Raw genomic sequence first — 26,164 nt, forward strand, 5'->3', positions numbered from 1 at the left:
TGAGTTATTTAGTCTCTACCCCCTAACCCATACCGTTTCTACCAGTGAGTTATCTAGTCTCTACCCCCTAACCCATACCGTTTCTACCAGTGAGTTATCTAGTCTCTACCCTAACCCATACCATTTCTACCAGTGAGTTACCTAGTCTCTACCCCCTAACCCATACCATTTCTACCAGAGAGCTACCTAGTCTCTACCCCCTAACCCATACCATTTCTACCAGTGAGTTATCTAGTCTCTACCCTAACCCATACCATTTCTACCAGTGAGTTACCTAGTCTCTACCCCCTAACCCATACCATTTCTACCAGAGAGTTACCTAGTCTCTACCCCCTAACCCATACCGTTTCTACCAGTGAGTTATCTAGTCTCTACCCCCTAACCCATACAATTTCTACCAGTGAGTTACCTAGTCCCTACCCCCTAACCCATACCATTTCTACCAGTGAGTTATCCAGTCTCTACCCCCTAACCCATACCCCTTCTACCAGTGAGTTATCTAGTCTCTACCGGCTAACACATACCATTTCTACCAGTGAGTTACCTAGTCTCTACCCCCTAACCCATACCGTTTTACCAGTGAGTTATCTAGTCTCTACCCCCTAACCCATACCATTTCTACCAGTGAGTTACCTAGTCTCTACCCCCTAACCCATACCGTTTTACCAGTGAGTTATCTAGTCTCTACCCCCTAAACCATACCCCTTCTACCAGTGAGTTATCTAGTCTCTACCCCCTAACCCATACAATTTCTACCAGTGAGTTATCTAGTCTCTACCCCCTAACCCATACCGTTTTACCAGTGAGTTATCTAGTCTCTACCCCCTAACCCATACCCCTTCTACCAGTGAGTTATCTAGTCTCTACCCCCTAACCCATACAATTTCTACCAGTGAGTTATCTAGTCTCTACCCCCTAACCCATACCCCTTCTACCATCATATGCTGTATGTACACCTTATAACATGACACAGTGACCTACTCAATCACACTATAAAATATCAACCTCTATCCCTGCATTTCCTCTCACCTCTAATTTTGTAGGGAAATATGGCAGCATTTTGTGCCAAGCTAATGTGTTTCCTGTTTGTGTAGGTGGTTCCTGAGGAAGTACCCTGGCTGTGCTGGATGCTCCCCTTCAGAGAGAGGACAGTTTGACCACCCTATAGGTTAGGCCCTACATCTAAGCCTTCAGAGAGAGGACAGTTTGATTACCCTATAGATGAGGTCTTAACCCTAACAATAAGCGTTCAGAGAGAGGACAGTTTGACTACCCTATGGATGAGGTCCTAACCCTAAGCCTTCAGAGAGAGGACTGTTTGACTACCCTATAGATGAGGTCTTACCTCTAACACTAAGCCTTCAGAGAGAGGACAGTTTGACTACCCTATAGATGAGGTCTTACCTCTAACACTAAGCCTTCAGAGAGAGGACTGTTTGACTACCCTATAGATGAGGTCTTACCTCTAACACTAAGCCTTCAGAGAGAGGACAGTTTGACTACCCTATAGATGAGGTCTTACCTCTAACACTAAGCCTTCAGAGAGAGGACAGTTTGACTACCCTATAGATGAGGTCTTACCTCTAACACTAAGCGTTCAGAGAGATGACAGTTTAACCATCCTACAGTTGAGAGCAGGAACCTTCTACCTACGCCACACTACACTCATGCCATGGCCAGTGCTCAATATAAATACTAGGCATTTCCTCCAACCCCTTCTCCTCTCCCTTCTCCCTGCAGTAACTGGTTCCTGTGAGGCTGTAGTGGACCATAACCCAGTAGGATATGATGAGCTCCAGCTGAGTCGAGGTGACCTGATTGAGATACAGGGGATGCTACTCCGAGGTCTGGACCTGTTCATAGGAACACACTGCTCTACAGGAAACACCGGCTTCGTACACAAGGCTCACGTGAAGCCACTCAACGCCAAACCACTGTAAGAGCAGTACATTTCCATTTTTACATTTGAGCCATTTAGCAGACTATCTTATCTAAAGGGGGGGGGGGGTTAATCTTTGAAGAGGTAGGGTTTCAGGTGCTTTCAGAAGATGGACAGGGACTCTGCTCTCCAAGAGACCAGAGGCGGCAGAACGGAGAGCTCGGATTGGGGTGTATGGTTTGAGCATAGCCTGAAGGTTGGGAGGGGCAGTTCCTCTTGCTGCTCTGTAGGTAAGCACCACGGTCATGTAGTGGATACGAGCTTCGACAGGAAGCCAGTGGAGTGTGAGGAGGAGCGGGGTGACATGGGAGAACTTGGGAAGGTTGAAAACCAGACGGGCTGCAGCGTTCTGGATACGTTTCAGAGGTTTGATGGCACTGTAAGAGCTGTACATAACATCATAACATCATAACAATACCAAACCACTGTAAGAGCTGTACATAACATCATAACATCATAACAATACCAAAGCCACTGTGATGACTATACATACATAACAGTATTACAATACCAAACCACTGTGATGACTATGCATAACATCATTACAATATCAAACCACTCTAAGAGCTATACATAACATCATTACAGTACCAAAACACTGTGAGGACTATACATAACATCATAACATCATTACAATACCAAACCACTGTGAGGACTATACATAACATCATAACATCATTACAATACCAAACCACTGTGAGGACTATACATAACATCATAACATCATTACAATACCAAACCACTGTGAGGACTATACATAACATCATAACATCATTACAATACCAAACCACTGTGAGGACTATACATAACATCATAACATCATTACAATACCAAACCACTGTGAGGACTATACATAACATCATAACATCATTACAATACCAAACCACTGTGAGGACTATACATAACATCATAACATCATTACAATACCAAACCACTGTGAGGACTATACATAACATCATAACATCATTACAATACCAAACCACTGTGAGGGCTATACATAACATCATAACAGCATTACAATACCAAACCACTGTGAGGACTATACATAACATCATAACATCATTACAATACCAAACCACTGTGAGGGCTATACATAACATCATAACAGCATTACAATACCAAACCACTGTGAGGACTATACATAACATCATAACATCATTACAATACCAAACCACTGTGAGGACTATACATAACATCATAACATCATTACAATACCAAACCACTGTGAGGACTATACATAACATCATAACATCATTACAATACCAAACCACTGTGAGGACTATACATAACATCATTACAATACCAAACCACTGTGAGGGCTATACATAACATCATAACATCATTACAATACCAAACCACTGTGAGGACTATACATAACATCATAACATCATTACAATACTAAACCACTGTGAGGACTATACATAACATCATAACATCATTACAATACCAAACCACTGTGAGGGCTATACATAACATCATAACATCATTACAATACCAAACCACTGTGAGGACTATACATAACATCATAACATCATTACAATACCAAACCACTGTGAGGACTATACATAACATCATAACATCATTACAATACCAAACCACTGTGAGGACTATACATAACATCATAACATCATTACAGTACCAAAACACTGTGAGGACTATACATAACATCATAACATCATTACAGTACCAAAACACTGTGAGGACTATACATAACATCATAACATCATTACAATACCAAACCACTGTGAGGACTATACATAACATCATAACATCATTACAATACCAAACCACTGTGAGGACTATACATAACATCATAACATCATTACAATACCAAACCACTGTGAGGACTATACATAACATCATTACAATACCAAACCACTGTGAGGACTATACATAACATCATAACATCATTACAATACCAAACCACTGTGAGGACTATACATAACATCATAACATCATTACAGTACCAAACCACTGTGAGGGCTATACATAACATCATAACATCATTACAATACCAAACCACTGTGAGGACTATACATAACATCATAACATCATTACAATACCAAACCACTGTGAGGACTATACATAACATCATAACATCATTACAATACCAAACCACTGTGAGGGCTATACATAACATCATAACAGCATTACAATACCAAACCACTGTGAGGACTATACATAACATCATAACATCATTACAATACCAAACCACTGTGAGGACTATACATAACATCATAACAGCATTACAATACCAAACCACTGTGAGAGCTATACATAACATCATAACATCATTACAATACCAAACCACTGTGAGGACTATACATAACATCATAACAGCATTACAATACCAAACCACTGTGAGAGCTATACATAACAGTATTACAATACCAAACCACTGTGAGGACTATACATAACATCATAACATCATTACAATACCAAACCACTGTGAGGGCTATACATAACATCATTACAATACTAAACCACTGTGAGGGCTATAAGTATTATTCACTTATACTGACTTTGTTGTGAACAGTTATTGTGAACAAAAATGGGAGTTTGTTCCACAATAATGAGCTCACAAGTTCTTTGTGCACAATCTAATTACCTCAATTTGTATTTTCTTTCAAAACATGTTTTTATTCATCCATCAACTCTTCTCAGTCTTCTAGGAACAGTTAGGACCGCAGACAATGTGTCATGTTTTCTGTTCACATTTACATGGTCTATCTGTTTATCTGTTGTCAATAGTAGAGGCTTAAGGTGGAGGGATGGAGGTGTAAAGAGATGGAGGGATGGAGGGATGGAGTGATGGAGGTGTAAAGAGATGGGCTGCGATGGAGGGATGGAGGGATGGAGGGTGGAGCGATGGAGGGATGGAGGGATGGAGGTGTAAAGAGATGGGCTGCGATGGAGGGATGGAGGTGTAAAGAGATGGAGTGATGGAGGGATGGAGGGATGGAGGGATGGAGGTGTAAAGAGATGGGCTGCGATGGAGGGATGGAGGGATGGAGGTGTAAAGAGATGGAGTGATGGAGGGATGGAGGGATGGAGGTGTAAAGAGATGGGCTGCGATGGAGGGATGGAGGTGTAAAGAGATGGATGGATGGAGGGATGGAGGTGTAAAGAGATGGAGGGATGGAGGTGTAAAGAGATGGAGGGATGGAGGGATGGAGGTGTAAAGAGATAGAGGGATGGAGGTGTAAAGAGATGGAGGGATGGAGGGATGGAGGTGTAAAGAGATGGAGGGATGGAGGGATGGAGGTGTAAAGAGATGGAGGGATGGAGGTGTAAAGAGATGGAGGGATGGAGGGATGGAGGTGTAAAGAGATGGAGGGATGGAGGGATGGAGGTGTAAAGAGATGGAGGGATGGAGGGATGGAGGGATGGAGGTGTAAAGAGATGGAGGGATGGAGGGATGGAGGTGTAAAGAGATGGAGGGATGGAGGTGTAAAGAGATGGAGGGATGGAGGGATGGTGGGATGGAGGTGTAAAGAGATGGAGTGATGGAGGGATGGAGGGATGGAGGGATGGAGGTGTAAAGAGATGGAGGGATGGAGGGATGGAGGTGTAAAGAGATGGAGGGATGGAGGTGTAAAGAGATGGAGGGATGGAGGGATGGAGGGATGGAGGTGTAAAGAGATGGAGGGATGGAGGGATGGAGGGATGGAGGGATGGAGGTGTAAAGAGATGGAGGGATGGAGTGATGGAGGGATGGATGGATGGAGGGATGGAGGGATGGAGGTGTAAAGAGATGGAGGGATGGAGTGATGGAGGTGTAAAGAGATGGAGGGATGGAGTGATGGAGGTGTAAAGAGATGGAGTGATGGAGTGATGGAGGTGTAAAGAGATGGAGGGATGGAGGGATGGAGGTGTAAAGAGATGGAGGGATGGAGGGATGGAGGGATGGAGTGATGGAGGTGTAAAGAGATGGAGGGATGGAGGTGTAAAGAGATGGAGGGATGGAGTGATGGAGGGATGGATGGATGGAGGGATGGAGGGATGGAGGTGTAAAGAGATGGAGGGATGGAGTGATGGAGGTGTAAAGAGATGGAGGGATGGAGTGATGGAGGTGTAAAGAGATGGAGTGATGGAGTGATGGAGGTGTAAAGAGATGGAGGGATGGAGGTGTAAAGAGGTGGAGGGATGGAGGGATGGAGGGATGGAGTGATGGAGGTGTAAAGAGATGGAGGGATGGAGGTGTAAATAGATGGAGTGATGGAGTGATGGAGGTGTAAAGAGATGGAGGGATGGAGGTGTAAAGAGATGGAGGGATGGAGGGATGGAGGTGTAAAGAGATGGAGGGATGGAGGGTTGGAGTGATGGAGGTGTAAAGAGATGGAGGGATGGAGGGATGGAGGTATAAAGAGATGGAGTGATGGAGTGATGGAGGTGTAAAGAGATGGAGGGATGGAGGGATGGAGGTGTAAAGAGATGGAGGGATGGAGGGATGGAGGGATGGAGGGATGGAGGTGTAAAGAGATGGAGGGATGGAGGGATGGAGGGATGGAGGTGTAAAGAGATGGAGGGATGGAGGGATGGAGTGATGGAGGTGTAAAGAGATGGAGGGATGGAGTGACGGAGGAATGGAGGTGTAAAGAGATGGAGGGGTGGTTGAGAGCAGAGTCATGTGGGTGATAATGCTTTCTTTGTCTCTCTCCCCCTCCCTCTCTCTGCCCTCTCTCTACTCTCTCGCTCTCTCTTCCTCCCTCTCAGAGATGGACAACTTGTGTTTCTGAGTGAGGAGGAACGTGCGTCTCTGTCCCAGGTTAACCCCTGTAGTACTGAGCCCAGAGACAATGACCTCCTAGAGAGACTCTTCTCCTCTGACATCAGTACTGTCTACAGACTAGGTAGGGGGAGGATCACTCAGTCTATACGGTATGGGAAATTAATGAGTTCTGTCAGACTACTGTAGGTAAAGAAACACTGTGTTTTACTGAGTACTATCAGACTACTGTAGGTAGAGAACCACTGTGTTTTACTGAGTACTATCAGACAACTGTAGGTAGAGAACCACTGTGTTTGTATGTATGTATCCTTTAGGTGGTTAAATATATGCATGTGTTCTTCCCACAGACAGACTGGATCAGTCTGACTTTACGTACATCAGAAACCAACCTAAACAAGGTTAGTAATACGTTATCTAAACATCAAGGTAATACTATGTTTATCCAAGTTAATACGTTGTTTATCAGATTCTTAATACAGCGACAGCTGAATGGTAGAGTACTGTTGAGAGGCCATTGTAAACTGTGCCATTCCAGCCCTGAATGCTTATTGGCTGACAGCCGTGGTATATCAGACCGTACACCATGGGTATGATAAAACATGTATTTTTACTGCTCTGATTATGTTGGTAACTAGTTTATAATAGCAATAAGGCACCTCAGGGGTTTGTGGTATATTGCCAATATACCACTGCTAAGGGCTGTGTCCAGAAGAACATATTCCAAAGTCCCTCATGTCTTATTGCTTATAACCTTCTGTCTCAGTCAAAGACAATCATATTTTCTCCTGACGCTGTAGATGTTTTGGAAACAACAGAGAGAACAGGGAACTCTATACAAAGTCAAACTCTTAGCTTTTCTTCCCTGTTTAGGAGGAGAGAAGGAAACTAATAATGTTTACCTTTTTGCATATATGACATTTTACAAGGGAGAGAATATTGTATTATTTTGTTGAGAAGGCAGTATACACATTGCTGCACCAAGCTGAACTGCTAGTATAATTTCCTTTGACAGCCAAGGATGTTTCATAGCCACATTTCTAATGCAGTTTACTTGAACAATGTACATTACATATAGTTTCATATGCAGTGTATCTAAACCCTTTCACTCAGTGTTCATATTTTTCTCTTTCAGAACATAAGCCCCCCACCAGTAGCCGGCAGTCCATCATCTCAGAGAAGAGTGACGCTACACTCCCATACCACTTCTCCTACGCATCCCAGAATGCTTTAGGGCGTGGCAGTGACGGGGAGCTGCTGTCCTTCAGTCTGGACGACACCTTCAGAGAGATGAACGAGTTCCAGGATGACCCAACCCTTTTCCTGGAGGAGGGGGAGGAGTCGGAGGTCTGTGACCCCACCTTGACCCTGCTCAACATGCATCACTTTCAGGTGAGAGGTCACAAGTTCACTGTTTAGAAATGGAAAGGATTTAGACATGTCTGGTTCATACAATTCACTTGTGTTTGTTAACTCATTCATTCACTGTTGATTGGCAATAAAATACTCTATTATATCCTCCCCTCTCCTCCCCTCTCCTCCCCTCTCCTCTCCTCTCCTCTCCTCTCATCTCCTCTCCTCTCCTCTCCTCTCCAGAGGTCACAAGTTCACTGTTTAGAAATGGAAAGGATTTAGACATGTCTGGTTCATACAATTCACTTGTGTTTGTTAACTCATTCATTCACTGTTGATTGGCAATAAAATACTCTATTATATCCTCTCCTCTCCTCCCCTCTCCTCCCCTCTCCTCTCCTCTCCTCTCCTCTCCTCTCCTCTCCTCTCCTCTCCTCTCCTCTCCTCTCATATCCTCTCCTCCAGGAGGACTTCCTGCCCCTGTATGACCTCCACCACTCATTCCTGTGGCTGACGTTCTCAGGGCAGAGTGAGGAGGAGTTACTGGGCCACCTGGAGATTGTCAGGGAGGGGGCCAAGAGAACGGGCATGGACTGGGCACACCGACGGGCATGCTTCCTACTGGGGAGGCTCTGCGCCAAGAAGCTCAAGTACTCCCAGGTAGGGCAGAAGGGGGGAACACTAGAGTACGCATACATGGATACAGCACACACACACACACACACACACACACACACACACACACACACACACACACACACACACACACACATGTACACACACATGTACAAACACATACATTTATGCATGCCCTCACACACACAAACACACATGCATAACATGAGTGTGCTCTTCAATGTCCTTTTCTCACCCCTCTGTCCCAGGCCCGTGTGTATTACGAGGAAGCCCTTGGAGTCTCCGTCGACGGTTTCTCTGACCTCCCTCTCCTCATCGCCCTGTACACCAACCTCACAGCCATCTACCTCAAACAGAAGATGGCCGACAAGCTGCCCCCGACCCTGGAGAAGGCCAGTGCTCTGCTCCTCTGCCTCCCCAACCACAGCTTCACCTCCCTGGATGAGTTTGAGCTGCTGAAGCTGGTGCTGCGGAGGTCTGTGGTGGAAGGGGACAAACACCTGGAGGCACGGGCCTGCTATCTCACCGCCAGCCTCTTCCTCCTCCTTAGGTTGGTGTTGTCTGTGTTGTCAATGCTTCCAAATGGCATCCAATTCCCTATATAGTGCAATACTTTTCACTAGGTCCCATAGTGCTCTGGTCAAAGGTAATGCACTATATAGGGAATAAGCATGCCATTTTGGACACAACCTATGTACCTTGTTTTTATATATTTTTAATACACACACTGTATCACGTTTATGTGATTGTTGTATAATTAAAAGTTTGTTATAAATCAAGTATATAATCCTTATTATTATTACAATTATTAATATAGAAAGATAGATGATGCCCTGCCCTTCGCAGAGCGTCTCCAGTTCCTCACCGTTACCCTGTCTGCTGAGGAGGGGCGCCCCATCGCCCCCCTGGACCTCAACTGGCTTCTGTCCCGTCTCTACAACCGTAAATACATGCCCTACCTGGCCCTGGCATCACTCAGCCTGGACACTGGACATGATCACTCACTACAGGATGCCTTCCACAGGATAGAACTGTTCAGCAGGAACTCGGTAAGCTATGGTTTGTTTGTTAAGCAATCACTTTCTAATGTTTAAAAAACAAATGAAATATTACTACACAGTATACATCAGACTGGACCCTGTCTGTCAAAGATAATTCATAAAAATCCAAATAACTTCACAGATCTTGATTGTAAACACAGTTTCCCATGCTTGTTCAATGAACCATTAACAATGAATGAACAAGCACCTGTGGAATGGTTGTTAAGACACTAACAGCTTACACTGAAGAGGCCTTCCTACTGACTCTGAAAAACACAGAAAGAAAGATGCCCAGGGTCCCTTCTCATCTGCGTGAACGTGCCTTAGGCATGCTGCAAGGAGGCATGAGGACTGCATATGTGGCCAGGGCAATAAATTGCAATGTCCTATGACAGCACTACAGGGAGACAGCTGATCGTCCTCGCAGTGGCAGACCACGTGTAACAACACCTGCACAGGATCGGTACATCCAAACATCATACCTGTGGGACAGGTACAGGATGCAACAACAACTGCCCGAGTTACACGAGGAACGCACAATCCCTCCATCAGTGCTCAGACTGTCCACAATAGGTTGAGAGAGACTGGACTGAGGGCTTGTAGGCCTGTTGTAAGGCAGGTCCTGGCAAAAAGTGCTCTTCACTGACAAGTCGCAGTTTTGTCTCACAAGGGGTGGTGGTCGGATTGACGTTTCTCAGCAAAGGAATGAGCGTTACACCGAGGCCTGTACTCTGGAGCGGGATCAATTTGGAGGTGGAGGGTCTGTCATGGTCTGGGGCAGAGTGTCACAGCATCATCAGACTGAGCTTGTTGTCATTGCAGACAATCTCAACGCTGTGCGTTACAGAGACGACATCCTCTTCCCTCATGTGGTACCCTTCCTGCAGGCTCATCCTGACATTACCCTCCAGCATGACAATGCCACCAGCCATACTGCTCATTCTGTGCGTGATTTCCTGTAAGACAGGAATGTCAGTGTTCTGCCATGGCCAGCGAAGAGCCCAGATCTCAATCCCATTGACCACGTCTGGGACCTGTTGGATCGGAGGGTGAGGGCTAGGGCCATTCTCCCCAGAAATGTCTGGGAACTTGCAGGTGCCTTGGTGGAAGAGTGGGGTAACATCTCACAGAAAGAACTGGCAAATATGGTGCAGTGCATGAGGAGGAGATGCACGGCATTACTTAATGCAGCTGGTGGCCACACCAGATACTGACTGTTACTTTTGATTTTGAACCCCCCTTTGTTCAGGGACACATTATTAAATTTATGTTAGTCACATGTCTGTGGAACTTGTTCAGTTTATGTCTCAGTTGTTGAATCTTGTTATGTTCATTCAAATTGTTACACATGTTAAGTTTGCTGAAAATAAACGCAGGTGACAGTGAGAGGACGTGTCTTTTTTGCTGAGTTTATAATTCTTCAAATTTTTTACATGTAAATCATTCATAGGTGCGTCTGAACCCGCGATGGAAAGAGGGGACGTCTCTTCTCCCAGCCCAGATCGTGGTGTACCTGCAGCAGGCTCTGGCAATTGCGGAGCGGGGTGACGACCTTAAGACCCAGAGAGACCTATGTCTGGGCCTGGCCTGTGTTTACCAGCAACACGGGGCCCTGGAGAAGGCCCTGCTCTGTGCCCAGCAGGCTGTACAGACCGGGGGAGGTATCAACGAGGAGGAGGGGTTTGAGGCGTCAGTACTGCTGGGATGGCTGTTAGTCTTGACGGGACAGCCTGAGAGGGCACAGAACACCTTGCAGCCACTATTACAGTCTCTACAGGTAACTACTGTCTCTACAGGTAACTACACTCTCTCAGGTAACTACAGTCCCTACAGGTAACTACAGTCTCTACAGGTAACTACAGTCTCTACAGGTAACTACACTCTCTCAGGTAACTACAGTCTCTACAGGTAACTACAGTCTCTACAGGTAACTACACTCTCTCACGTAACTACAGTCTCTACAGTCAACTACAGTCTCTACAGGTAACTACAGTCTCTCTGGTAACTACAGTCTCTCAGGTAACTACAGTCTCTACAGTTAACTACTGTCTCTACAGGTAACTACAGTCTCTCAGGTAACTACAGTCTCTATAGTTAACTACAGTCTCTACAGTTAACTACTGTCTCTACAGGTAATTACAGTCTCTACAGGTAACTACAGTCTCTACAGGTAACTACAGTCTCTACAGGTAACTACTGTCTCTCAGGTAACTACAGTCTCTATAGGTAACTACAGTCTCTACAGGTAACTACAGTCTCTACAGGTAACTACAGTCTCTACAGGTCACTACAGTCTCTACAGTAACTACAGTCTCTATCTTTATCTCTACAATATTATGAGTATCATCATCACCACCTGCTTGTGTTACAGTAGTTTTTAACAGGACTTGTAAAGATCTTTTAATCAATGAATCAATCAAACCTCTATCTCCTTTCTTTCCTTGCAGGGAACCGACAGCCCGACCCAGAGGGGAGTGATCCACAACCTGCTGGCTCTGTGTCTGCGGCAGCAGGGTGGCATCCCCGAAGCTGGCAGCCACCTCCACTATGCCCTCACCATCTCCAGGGAGAGTGGCAACCAGAGGAACCAGGCCCTGGCCCTCGCCAACCTGGGCTGCCTGGCACTGGGCGTGGGGGCACCCACACTGGCAGAACGATTCCTATTCAGGTCAGCAAGGAGGGAAGGTGTGTGGGGCTGAGGGGGCAGTGGGTCAGAAGTGTGTGTGTGTGTGTGTGTGTGTGTGTGTGTGTGTGTGTGTGTGTGTGTGTGTGTGTGTGTGTGTGTGCGTGTGTGCGTGCGTGCGTGCGTGTGCATGTGTGTGTGTGTGCGTATACAGTAGGTGACTGAGGGATGTACAGGTCTCTGTGGTTGTAGCCTGTTAAATGAGAGGGACTGTTTCCTACTGTATGTCCCTCAGGTCTCTGTGGTTGTAGCCTGTTAAATGAGAGGGACTGTTTCCTACTGTATGTCCCGCAGGTCTCTGTGGTTGTAGCCTGTTAAATGAGAGGGACTGTTTCATTCTGTATGTCCCTCAGGTCTCTGTGGTTGTAGCCTGTTAAATGAGAGGGACTGTTTCCTACTGTATGTCCCTCAGGTCTCTGTGGTTGTAGCCTGTTAAATGAGAGGGACTGTTTCCTACTGTATATCCCTCAGGTCTCTGTGGTTGTAGCCTGTTAATTGAGAGGGACTGTTTCCTACTGTATGTCCCTCAGGTCTCTGTGGTTGTAGCCTGTTAAATGAGAGGGACTGTTTCCTACTGTATGTCCCTCAGGTCTCTGTGGTTGTAGCCTGTTAAATGAGAGGGACTGTTTCCTACTGTATATCCCTCAGGTCTCTGTGGTTGTAGCCTGCTAAATGAGAGGGACTGTTTCCTTCTGTCTATCCCTCAGGTCTCTGTGGTTGTAGCCTGGTAAATGAGAGGGACTGTTTCCTTCTGTCTATCCCTCAGGTCTCTGTGGTTGTAGCCTGGTAAATGAGAGGGACTGTTTCCTACTGTATATCCCTCAGGTCTCTGTGGTTGTAGCCTGTTAAATGAGAGGGACTGTTTCCTACTGTATGGCCCTCAGGTCTCTGTGGTTGTAGCCTGCTAAATGAGAGCGACTGTTTCCTACTGTATATCCCTCAGGTCTCTGTGGTTGTTCCTGGAGATCTGGGAGAGTCCCGTTGACGAGGAACACGTCCAGACCTACCTATGGTTGGGGCGGAGCTACAAGGACAGGGGGAGGAGCCAGGATGCCAGGCTGTGTTATGAGATGGGCCTCCTCATCTCCCTCCAGGCCAGGAATCTACCCAGTGAGTTACCTTAACCCTAACCCTCCACAACAGGAATCTACCCAGTAAATATCACTGTCAAAACTAACCCGAAACCTAAACCTAACCTTAACGCTAGTTCAACAAAACTACGAATCAATCACGATCATGTAAATCAAAAGTAGCTACTATCTTAACTTTTGCCTCTTTCTTCTGTCATCTTCTGTCTCTGTCCTCTTGTGTGTCTGTCCTCTTATGTCTCTGTCCTCTGGTGTCTCTGTCCTCTTGTTTCTCTGTCCTCTTGTGTCTCTGTCCTCTGGTGTCTGTGTCCTCTTGTGTCTGTCCTCTGTTGTCTTGTGTCTCTGTTGTCTGGTGTCTCTGTCCTCTTGTGTCCTGTGTCCTCTCTGTTGTCTGGTGTCTGTCCTCTTGTGTCCTGTGTCCTCTTGTGCCTCTGTCCTCTGACCTCTTGTGTCTCTGTCCTCTCGTTTCTCTGTCCTCTTGTGTCTCTGTCCTCTTGTGTCTCTGTCTTCTGTCCTTTGTCTTCTATCCTCTGTCCTTTTCTGTCTCTGTCCCCTGTCCTCTTATGTCTGTCCTGTGTCCTCTTGTGTGTCTGTCCTCTTGTGTCTCTGTCTTCTGTCCTCTGTCTTCTGTCCTCTTGTGTCTCTGTCCTCTGTCTTCTGTCCTCTTGTGTCTGGTGTCTCTGTCCTCTTCTGTCCTCTGTCCTCTTGTGCCTGTCCTGTGTCCTCTTGTGTCTCTGTCCTCTTGTGTCTCTGTCCTCTTGTGTGTCTCTCTCTCTCTCTAGGTCAGATGGTGGTGGCTAAAGTCCTGAGTCGTCACTATGCTGACGTGCTGCTGTATGGACAGAGTATCCTCTACTATGAGCACTGTGTGTCTGTGTCCAGGGACCTGAAGGACAAGAGACTAGAGGGAGAATATCTAGAGATCCTCAGTAGCCTCTATCTGTCCCTCAATACTGAGAAGTAGGTTTATATATCTGTCTGTCTCTACCTCTCCCTCAATACTGAGAAGTAGGTGTATATATCTGTCTGTCTCTACCTCTGCCTCAATACTGAGAAGTAGGTTTATATATCTGTCTGTCTCTACCTCTCCCTCAATACTGAGAAGTAGGTTTATATATATGTCTGTCTGTCTCTACCTCTGCCTCAATACTGAGAAGTAGGTTAATATATCTGTCTGTCTGTCTCTACCTCTGCCTCAACACTGAGAAGTAGGTTTATATATCTGTCTGTCTCTACCTCTCCCTCAATACTGAGAAGTAGGTTTATATATCTGTCTGTCTGTCTCTACCTCTGCCTCAATACTGAGAAGTAGGTTTATATATCTGTCTGTCTGTCTCTACCTCTGCCTCAATACTGAGAAGTAGGTTAATATATCTGTCTGTCTCTACCTCTCCCTCAATACTGAGAAGTAGGTTTATATATCTGTCTGTCTCTACCTCTCCCTCAATACTGAGAAGTAGGTTTATATATCTGTCTGTCTCTACCTGTCCCTCAACACTGAGAAGTAGGTTTATATATCTGTCTGTCTCTACCTCTCCCTCAACACTGAGAAGTAGGTTTATATATCTGTCTGTCTCTACCTGTCCCTCAACACTGAGAAGTAGGTTTATATATCTGTCTGTCTCTACCTCTGCCTCAATACTGAGAAGTAGGTTTATATATCTGTCTGTCTCTACCTGTCCCTCAATACTGAGAATAAGGTTTATATATCTGTCTGTCTCTACCTGTCCCTCAATACTGAGAAGTAGATGTATATATCTGTCTGTCTCTACCTCTGCCTCAATACTGAGAAGAAGGTTCATATATCTGTCTCAATTTCGATCTCTCCCTCTGTGTCTATCTCTCTCTCTGTGTCTATCTCTCTCTCTGTTTCTCTCTCTCTCTCTCTCTCTGTGTCTATCTCTCCCTCTGTGTCTATCTCTCTCTCTGTGTCTATCTCTCCCTCTCTGTCTATCTCTCCCTCTGTGTCTATCTCTCCCTCTGTGTCTCTCTCTCTCTCTGTGTCTCTCTCTCTCTCTGTGTCTATCTCTCTTTGTGTCTATCTCTCTCTGTGTATATCTCTCCCTCTGTGTCTCTCTCTCCCTCTGTGTCTATCTCTCTCTGTGTCTATCTCTCCCTCTGTGTCTATCTTTCTCTCTGTGTCTATCTCTCTCTGTGTCCATCTCTCCCTCTGTGTCCATCTCTCTCTCTCCCTATCAACACTGCAAAGTAACTGCTTTGAGTGAATTTCTGTTTTGCTATTCTCAGATCATCAAGGAAGTCTCTGGACTACAGTAAGCAGAGTCTGAGGATTAATAAAGTTATTCAATTCAAACAGATCATCAAGGAAGTCTCTTGACTACAGTAAGCAGAGTCTGCGTATCTCCATCGACCTGGGGAAGAGAGAGGAAGAGTCAGAGACCTGGCTTCAGGTGGGACGCATCTACTACCTCATCCATGAAGACGAACTGGCTGACATGTACCTACAGGTGAGTTCAGATATATATATGTATATATATATATATATATACATATATATATACATATATATACAGTGCCTTGCGAAAGTATTCGGCCCCCTTGAACTTTGCGACCTTTTGCCACATTCCAGGCTTCAAACATAAAGATATAAAACTTCCATGAAGTGGAACGACATTTATTGGATATTTCAAACTTTTTTAACAAATCAAAAACTGAAAAATTGGGCGTGCAAAATTATTCAGCCCCTTTCTTTCAGTGCAGCAAACTCTCTCCAGAAGTTCAGTGAGGATCTCTGAATGATCCAATGTTGACCTAAATGACTAATGATGATAAATACAATCCACCTGTGTGGAATCAAGTCTCCGTATAAATGCACCTGCACTGTGATAGTCTCAGAGGTCCGTTAAAAGTGCAGAGAGCATCATGAAGAGCAAGGAACACACCAGGCAGGTCCGAGATACTGTTGTGAAGAAGTTTAAAGCCGGATTTGGATACAAAAAGATTTCCCAAGCTTTAAACATCCCAAGGATCACAGTGCAAGCGATAATATTGAAATGGAAGGAGTATCAGACCACTGCAAATCTACCAAGACCTGACCGTCCCTCTAAACTTTCAGCTCATACAAGGAGAAGACTGATCAGAGATGCAGCCAAGAAGCCCATGATCACTCTGGATGAACTGCAGAGATCTACAGCTGAGGTGGGAGACTCTGTCCATAGGACAACAATCAGTCGTATATTGCACAAATCTGGCCTTTATGGAAGAGTGGCAAGAAGAAAGCCATTTCTTAAAGATATCCATAAAAAGTGTCGTTTAAAGTTTGCCACAAGCCACCTGGGAGACACACCAAACATGTGGAAGAAGGTGCTCTGGTCAGATGAAACCAAAATTGAACTTTTTGGCAACAATGCAAAACGTTATGTTTGGCGTAAAAGCAACACAGCTCATCACCCTGAACACACCATCCCCACTGTCAAACATGGTGGTGGCAGCATCATGGTTTGGGCCTGCTTTTCTTCAGCAGGGACAGGGAAGATGGTTCAAATTGATGGGAAGATGGATGGAGCCAAATACAGGACCATTCTGGAAGAAAACCTGATGGAGTCTGCAAAAGACCTGAGACTGGGACGGAGATTTGTCTTCCAACAAGACAATGATCCAAAACATAAAGCAAAATCTACAATGGAATGGTTCAAAAATAAACATATCCAGGTGTTAGAATGGCCAAGTCAAAGTCCAGACCTGAATCCAATCGAGAATCTGTGGAAAGAACTGAAAACTGCTGTTCACAAATGCTCTCCATCCAACCTCACTGAGCTCGAGCTGAGCTAAATGTCGTTCCACTTCATGATTGTGTCCCACTTGTTGTTGATTCTTCACAAAAAAAATACAGTTTTATATCTTTATGTTTGAAGCCTGCAATGTGGCAAAAGGTCGCAAAGTTCAAGGGGGCCGAATACTTTCGCAAGGCACTGTATATATATGTATATATATATATATATATATATATATATATATATATATATATATATATATATATATAGAGAGAGAGAGAGAGAGAGAGAGAGAGAGAGAGAGAGAGAGAGAGAGAGAGAGAGAGAGAGAGAGAGAGAGAGGGGGATTTGTGGGAGAAGGGGAGGGAGGGAGGACAAGAAGAGCAGGCAAAGGGAAGTAGATTAGTGTCCCTCTGTGTTCCTGCATAAACATTATGGACTTGTATCAGTCAACAACCACAGTGATGACCATCTACTCCCCACACCTGACCTATGATCACACGGGATCAAATCATCATAGCATGTTTTATCATATGATGTCACAATCTGTTTCTCTACAAACCTTGTTGAAAACATCCTGCATTGCATGACCCAAAATGCCAAACAACAAGGTAAGAGTTTAATGAATTATAGGTCCCATGTTCTAGTCCTGCTACTTTGACCATACGAGACACTCCCTCACAGCATTGGATCAATACGGTGATGTATTGATTATGAATCGATTATGATTGATTGGCAGGCGGCAGTGAAGACAGCCCTGAGGATGAACGACCCACGCTTTGCCATGAGTATCTACGAGGAGGCAGGAGACGTCTTCTTCAAAGGCAACAGGAACAGACTGGCGTCACTGCCCTTCTACAGGGTATCATTGAATTGAATAAACTTTATTGGTCACCAGAGAAGGAAGTTAGGTTTTGGATCTACTCCTTGAGTTTGGAGATTTTTCAGATTTATTGATAAAGTTTATTTCAAAGTTACTTTCTGTATAATAGTTTCAGTTAAATTGGAAATGTACACACATTTACAACAGGTGTGTCTTTATACTCTGGCCTCAGCCTGTTAAAAGCAACACATTATAACACCAGTGGTTCTCTACTCTTGTTTTAGGACGGCAGTCTCCCTTTTGCTCGGAGTATCCGTGACATCGACTCAGAGTTCAGACTGCTGAGTAAACTGACTGAACTGCTGATGACCCAGGAAGAACATGAAGAGGCTCTACAGTACGCCATTCTGGCTGTACAGATCAGCACCAAAACAGGTACTGTAGGAGGGAGGGACAGAGTTCAATTTCCACTTTTATGACCTGGAACGGGATTTGAAGCAGAAACCCTTCGGCTTCCAGCTACTGGTCTGCTTCCTCTAACCAGGACTGCCAATCTTGGTTTGAATCTATTCATTCCATTGGTGTAGATAACCATCGTGCTATGTTATTGTCCTCCAGGTGTGTGTGTGAACGAGCGCGCAGCGTACCACCGTCTGGCTACAGTGTACTACAGTCTGGAGCAGTATGAGATGACAGAGAACTACTACCTCAAGTCTCTGTCTCTCAGCCCTGCTGTACTGCAGCACCCCCTGGAGGCTAGATACTACACCAAGCTCTACTGCAGGCTGGGGGACCTGACCCTGCACAAACTAAAGGTGAAGGCCCCGGCTCTGAAGGGCAGAAGTACTGCTGATTGTCTTTACTATCGGGTAGTTCGTTAACCTGTACAGGCTTTCCAGTTGAATAGCACTTCAGTATGTGAGAGAGAAACATGGGCTCCTGAGTGGTGCAGCGGTCTAAGGCACTGCATCTCTGTGCTAGAGGAGTCACAACCAGTTGTGATTGGGAGTCCCATAGGGCAGCGCACAACTGGCCCAGCGTCGTTAGGGTTTGGCCTGTAAATAAGAATTTGTTCTTAACTGACTTGCCTAGTTAGAAATAGTAACAAACCCTTTTACACTTTTAATGAATACATTAACTAAAATACCAATTATTCCCAACACCTCTGTCCTCCTCCTCTCCTCCATCTCTCCATGCCCTCCTCTGCTCCACCCCTACCCTTTTTATCTCCCCCCTGCTTCCCTTCTCTCCTCTCACCCACCACCAACCTCCTCTCCTCCATCTCTCCTCCCATCCCCCCTACCTTCCTCTCCCCAGGATGCCTATGACTCGATGGGCTACTTTCAGCTTGCTCAGGCTGCTGCCCTGGAGGACCGTGCCAACCCACAGGCACTGTATGTGGTCTACATGAAGCTGGCAGAGATCCATGCCAACCACATGCCAGACCCACTGCTCTGCCAGGCTTACAGGGACAGGGCACAGAGCCTGAGGAGGGAACTCTCTGGGCTAGGAGAGACGGATGGGAGGGGAGGAATGGCAGAGGGGAGGGGACGAGAGATGGAGGGGAGGGGAGGAGAGATGGAGGGGAGGGAAGGAGAGATGGAGGGGAGGGGAGGAGAGACGGACAGGAGGGGAGGAGAGACGGACGGGAGGGGAGGAGAGATGGAGGAGAGGGGAGGAGAGATGGAGGGGAGGAGATACAGAAGAGAGGGGAGGAGAGACGGAGGGGAGGAGAGGAGAGACGGACGGGAGGGGAGGAGAGACGGAGGAGAGGGGAGGAGAGACATGTGATACAGACCCGGAGACGAGAAACACAGACATGAACGAGATCTAGCCAGAGACTAGATGTAGTGAGTCTACAGATACTATACACAAAGAGGCTGTTGACATGGACAGTGCATAGAGGTTGGAGCCTGCTTGGCTATGGGAGACATTGAGAGGGTAGAGACAGAGGGACAACACACAGGACTGGGAGACATGGAGAGAGGAGAGACAGACAGGACATCCCAACACTATAGAGAGTAGAAACACAGAGAGACAGCATAGAGTCACAGAAACAGAGACTGAGACTGGATGTGGTGACTATCAATGCAGAAGCTAACTCCAAAGATGCTAACTGTAAGAATAGCAGACAGATCAATCAAGATAGCCATGAAACATATTCTGATGTGTTTTTAAAGGAGACGGAGACACCAGTCAGTCAAACCCAGACAAGAACCTCACAGAGGCTACTCACACAGACCAAGACACTGACAGTACAGACACAAGCCCTTGTCAAGCAGATGTTGAACACACACATACTGACTATACAACAACAAGCAGTGTATTTGTAGACACTACAATAACAGAGGAAACTGACAGTACAGACAGAATACCTTGTGACCCTAACACCACAGAGACTATGCCAACAGACACATGCATCAAACATAGCAACTGAACAACCACAGACACAGATAAAGACACACCCTACAAAGACAGCCCTACAGACAGCAGTGGCACAGACACAGATCCTCTTCAAGACAGACACAGAGGTAACCCATGTAGACAGCCCTACAGACAGCAGTGGCACAGACACAGATCCTCTTCAAGACAGACACAGAGGTAACCCATGTAGACAGCCCTACAGACAGCAGTGCCACAGACACAGATCCTTTCCAAGACAGACACAGAGGTAACCCATGGAGACAGCCCTACAGACAGCAGTGCCACAGACACAGATCCTCTCCAAGACAGACACAGAGGTAAACCATGGAGACAGCCCTACAGACAGCAGTCCCACAGACACAGAGGTAACCCATGGAGACAGCCCTACAGACACATGTACAGACACTGATATCGATTGTTCAGACAGTAACATTATAAAGACAGACAGACATCGTTCAGCCACAGACTAACCAGGATGATGATAGATTTGTTCACACCCTCACAGATACTCTACATAAAGATAGCATCACTCCTACAGCTATTTAGACTGACAAATATGTCGACCATCTTTACTATGTCTAGCTTTGTTTTTTTCCCAGGAATATTGTCTGTGTGTAATTATGAAGAGCAATGTTTCTATAGTTGATATACTCTGTATATTACAGAGGTTTATAAAGCTTTGTAAATATGTAGTTTTTATAACTGAATTAAAGTTATGTATGACTAGATCTTTGTGTTTGTTTTGGTGTTATTCAGTTGTAAGGATTTGTCAACCAACCCTAACATACAGCTTAAACTTAGGCTAGAGTTTCTAAATAACAAACGGGTCATTTAGTCAATATTTCTAAATATCATTTATTTTTATTTCACCTTTATTTAACCAGGTAGGCCAGTTCTCAATTACAACTGCGACCTGGCCAAGATAAAGCAAAGCAGTGTGACAAACACAGAGTTACACATGGGATAAACAAACGTACAGTCAGTAACATAATAGAAACATCTATGTACAGTGTGTGCAAATGTAGTGAGATTAGGGAGGTAAGGCAAAAAAACAGGCCATAGTGGCAAAATAATTACAATTTAGCATAAACACTGGATGATAGATGTGCAGAGGATGATGTGCAAGTAGAGATAAAGGGGTGCAAAAGAGCAACAAAAAAAATAACAATATGGGGATGAGGTAGTTTGGTGTGCTATTTACAGATGGGCTGTGTACAGGTACAGTGGTCTGTAAAGGCGGCCAAAGGAGGTGTTTGTTTGGGGATGACCTGTGAAATATACCTGCTGGAGCACATGCTATGGTGACCAGTGAGCTGAGATAAGGTGGGGCTTTACCTAACAAAGACTTGTAGATGACCTGGAGCCAGTGGGTTTGGTGACGAGTATGAAGCGAGGGCCAGCACACGAGAGCATACAGGTAGCAGTGGTGGGTAGTACAGTGCTTTGCGAAAGTATTCGGCCCCCTTGAACTTTGCGATATACGACTGATTGTTGTCCTATGGACAGAGTCTCCCACCTCAGCTGTAGATCTCTGCAGTTCATCCAGAGTGATCATGGGCCTCTTGGCTGCATCTCTGATCAGTCTTCTCCTTGTATGAGCTGAAAGTTTAGAGGGACGGCCAGGTCTTGGTAGATTTGCAGTGGTCTGATACTCCTTCCATTTCAATATTATCGCTTGCACAGTGCTCCTTGGGATGTTTAAAGCTTGGGAAATCTTTTTGTATCCAAATCCGGCTTTAAACTTCTTCACAACAGTATCTCGGACCTGCCTGGTGTGTTCCTTGTTCTTCGTGATGCTCTCTGCGCTTTTAACGGACCTCTGAGACTATCACAGTGCAGGTGCATTTATACGGAGACTTGATTACACACAGGTGGATTGTATTTATCATCATTAGTCATTTAGGTCAACATTGGATCATTCAGAGATCCTCACTGAACTTCTGGAGAGAGTTTGCTGCACTGAAAGTAAAGGGGCTGAATAATTTTGCACGCCCAATTTTTCAGTTTTTGATTCGTAAAAAAAGTTTGAAATATCCAATAAATGTTGTTCCACTTCATGATTGTGTCCCACTTGTTGTTGATTCTTCACAAAAAAATACAGTTTTATATCTTTATGTTTGAAGCCTGAAATGTGGCAAAAGGTCACAAAGTTCAAGGGGGCCGAATACTTTCGCAAGGCACTGTATATGGGGTTTTGGTGACAAAACGGATGACACTGTGATAGACTGCATCCAATTTGCTGAGTAGAATGTTGGAGGCATAATACATAATACATAATACATAATACACTTCAACATATCAGGCCATAACATCACAGAAACATTAAGTGATTTAAGACATTAGGAAAATACCCCCCGTATTTTCAATGCAACCAATTACTGGGCAGACACGCACACCTGCTTGACAGTGCTCCTCTGATAATTCCACAAACAATCCATGGTGGTGGAAGCAGGCAGCGATCATTTGTAACTTTAAACCCTAAAAACCAATGGGTGAATTGTAACCAACAGGCCGACTTAAGGCTCAGCTGTAAGTTAGTACTGTGTCTTAAACTGCTAGTGACTGGAGATTACATGCACCAGTGTGTTTAAACATACGTGCTAGTAACCAAAAAGGAAAAGACCAGCAGATCAGTTGATCAATGAATTGTAAGAATATTGAGAACAGTATAGTACAGTACAATATAGCATAGTTCAGTACAGTAGAGTAGAGAACAGTATAGTACAGTACAGTAGAGTAGAGAACAGCATAGTTCAGTTCACTACTGTAGTATAGTTCAGTACAGTAGTTTAGTTTAATACAGTAGAGTACTGTATAGTTCAGAACAGTAGTATAGTGCAGTGCAGTAGAGTACAGTGCACTACAATAGTATAGTTCAGTTCACTGCAGTAGTATAGTTCAGTACAGTACAGTAGTTTAGTTCAATACAGTAGAGTACTGTATAGTTCAGAACAGTAGTATAGTTCAGTACAGTAGAGTACAGTGCACTACAATAGTATAGTTCAGTTCACTACAGTAATATAGTTTAATACAGTAGAATAGTTCAGTACAGTAGTATAGTTCAAAACAGTAGAATAGTTCAGTACAGTAGAATAGTTCAGTACAGTACAGTAGTGTAGTTCAATACAGTAGAATAGTTCAGTACAGTACAGTAGTGTAGTTCATTACAGTAGAATAGTTCATTATAGTACAGTAGTATAGTTCAAAACAGTAGAATAGTTCAGTACAGTAGTGTAGTTCAATACAGTAGAATAGTTCAGTACAGTAGTGTAGTTCATTACAGTAGAATAGTTCATTATAGTACAGTAGAATAGTTCAGTACAGTAGTGTAGTTCAATACAGTAGAATAGTTCAGTACAGTAGTATAGTTCAAAACAGTAGAATAGTTCAGTACAGTAGAATAGTTCAGTACAGTACAGTAGTGTAGTTCATTACAGTAGAATAGTTCATTATAGTACAGTAGTATAGTTCAAAACAGTAGAATAGTTCAGTACAGTAGTGTAGTTCATTACAGTAGAATAGTTCATTATAGTACAGTAGAATAGTTCAGTACAGTAGAATAGTTCATTACAGTAGAATAGTTCAGTACAGTAGAATAGTTCAGTACAGTAGAATAGTTCAGTACAGTAGAATAGTTCATTACAGTAGAATAGTTCAGTACAGTAGAATAGTTCAGTACAGTAGAATAGTTCAGTACAGTAGTGTAGTTCAATACAGTAGAATAGTTCAGTACAGTAGAATAGTTCATTACAGTAGAATAGTTCAGTACAGTAGAATAGTTCAGTACAGTAGTGTAGTTCAATACAGTATAATAGTTCAGTTCAGTACAGTAGAATAGTTCATTACAGTAGAATAGTTCAGTACAGTAGAATAGTTCAGTACAGTAGTGTAGTTCAATACAGTAGAATAGTTCAGTACAGTAGAATAGTTCAGTACAGTAGAATAGTTCAGTACAATAGTATAGTTCAGTACAGTACAGTAGTGTAGTTCAATACAGTATAATAGTTCAGTACAGTACAGTAGTATAGTTCAAAACAGTAGAATAGTTCAGTACAGTAGAATAGTTCAGTACAGTAGTGTAGTTCAATACAGTAGAATAGTTCAGTACAGTAGAATAGTTCATTACAGTAGAATAGTTCAGTACAATAGTATAGTTCAGTACAGTACAGTAGTGTAGTTCAATACAGTACAGTAGAATAGTTCAGTACAGTAAAGTAGTATAGTTAAATATAGTAGAATAGTTCAGTACAGTAAAGTAGTATAGTTAAATATAGTAGAATAGTTCAGTACAGTAAAGTAGTATAGTTAAATATAGTAGAATAGTTCATTACAGTAGAATAGTTCAATACAGTAGAATAGTTCATTACAGTAGAATAGTTCAGTACAGTAAAGTAGTATAGTTAAATATAGTAGAATAGTTCAGTACAGTAAAGTAGTATAGTTAAATATAGTAGAATAGTTCAGTACAGTAGAATAGTTCATTACAGTAGAATAGTTCAGTACAATAGTATAGTTCATTATAGTACAGTAGTATAGTTCAAAACAGTAGAATAGTTCAGTACAGTAGAATAGTTCAGTACAGTACAGTAGTATAGTTCAAAACAGTAGAATAGTTCAGTACAGTAGAATAGTTCAGTACAGTAGTGTAGTTCAATACAGTAGAATAGTTCAGTACAGTAGAATAGTTCATTACAGTAGAATAGTTCAGTACAATAGTATAGTTCAGTACAGTACAGTAGTGTAGTTCAATACAGTACAGTAGAATAGTTCAGTACAGTAAAGTAGTATAGTTAAATATAGTAGTATAGTTCAGTACAGTACAGTAGTGTAGTTCAAAACAGTAGAATAGTTCAGAACAGTACAGTAGTGTAGTTCAAAACAGTAGAATAGTGCAGTACAGTACAGTAGTATAGTTCAAAACAGTAGAATAGTTCAGTACAGTAGCATAGTTCAGTACAGTACAGTAGTGTAGTTCATTACAGTAGAATAGTTAATTATAGTACAGTAGTGTAGTTCAATACAGTATAATAGTTCAGTACAGTACAGTAGTATAGTTCAAAACAGTAGAATAGTTCAGTACAGTAGAATAGTTCAGTACAGTAGAATAGTTCAGTACAGTAGAATAGTTCAGTACAGTACAGTAGAATAGTTCAGTACAGTAGAATAGTTCAGTTCAGTACAGTAGTACAGTTCAATACAGTAGAATAGTTCAGTACAGTACAGTAGAATAGTTCATTACAGTAGAATAGTTCAGTTCAGTACAGTAGTACAGTTCAATACAGTAGAATAGTTCAGTTCAGTACAGTAGAATAGTTCATTACAGTAGAATAGTTCAGTTCAGTACAGTAGAATAGTTCATTACAGTAGAATAGTTCAGTACAGTACAGTAGAATAGTTCAGTACAGTAGAATAGTTCAGTACAGTACAGTAGAATAGTTCATTACAGTAGAATAGTTCAGTTCAGTACAGTAGTACAGTTCAATACAGTAGAATAGTTCAGTTCAGTACAGTAGAATAGTTCAGTTCAGTACAGTAGTACAGTTCAATACAGTAGAATAGTTCAGTTCAGTACAGTAGAATAGTTCATTACAGTAGAATAGTTCAATACAGTAGAATAGTTCAGTTCAGTACAGTAGAATAGTTCATTACAGTAGAATAGTTTAATACAGTAGAATAGTTCAGTACAGTAGAATAGTTCAGTACAGTAGAATAGTT

At 43.6% G+C, this 26,164-nt stretch overlaps 1 protein-coding gene across 3 annotated transcripts in view; it reads left to right on the plus strand.

The window, feature by feature from the left end:
• The window catches only part of LOC110487769 (SH3 domain and tetratricopeptide repeat-containing protein 2), a 60,455-nt gene extending 39,278 nt beyond the window's left edge, over window positions 1-21,177 (plus strand). Inside the window, exons 8-24 of one of the 3 annotated variants that reach the window (XM_090198113.1) lie at window positions 1,095-1,168; window positions 1,741-1,936; window positions 6,656-6,792; window positions 7,019-7,069; window positions 7,804-8,060; window positions 8,487-8,681; window positions 8,906-9,207; window positions 9,475-9,706; window positions 11,148-11,474; window positions 12,145-12,365; window positions 13,324-13,490; window positions 14,251-14,428; window positions 15,786-15,936; window positions 17,942-18,064; window positions 18,310-18,460; window positions 18,644-18,840; window positions 19,343-21,177. In XM_090198113.1, coding sequence (XP_090054239.1) covers window positions 1,095-1,168; window positions 1,741-1,936; window positions 6,656-6,792; window positions 7,019-7,069; window positions 7,804-8,060; window positions 8,487-8,681; window positions 8,906-9,207; window positions 9,475-9,706; window positions 11,148-11,474; window positions 12,145-12,365; window positions 13,324-13,490; window positions 14,251-14,428; window positions 15,786-15,936; window positions 17,942-18,064; window positions 18,310-18,460; window positions 18,644-18,840; window positions 19,343-19,816 — 3,433 coding nt within the window. In that variant the 3' untranslated portion in view covers window positions 19,817-21,177. Of the gene's footprint in view, window positions 1-1,094; window positions 1,169-1,740; window positions 1,937-6,655; window positions 6,793-7,018; window positions 7,070-7,803; window positions 8,061-8,486; window positions 8,682-8,905; window positions 9,208-9,474; window positions 9,707-11,147; window positions 11,475-12,144; window positions 12,366-13,323; window positions 13,491-14,250; window positions 14,429-15,785; window positions 15,937-17,941; window positions 18,065-18,309; window positions 18,461-18,643; window positions 18,841-19,342 lie in introns of those variants that run through there. The other 2 variants (XR_016486214.1, XM_090198114.1) reach the window with 2 other exon arrangements.
• Window positions 21,178-26,164: the final 4,987 nt, after the last annotated feature.

Source organism: Oncorhynchus mykiss, chromosome 14 (assembly GCF_057628025.1).
Source record: "Oncorhynchus mykiss isolate SJ-2025 chromosome 14, ASM5762802v1, whole genome shotgun sequence".
In the NCBI taxonomy this organism is placed as follows: Eukaryota; Metazoa; Chordata; class Actinopteri; order Salmoniformes; family Salmonidae; genus Oncorhynchus; species Oncorhynchus mykiss.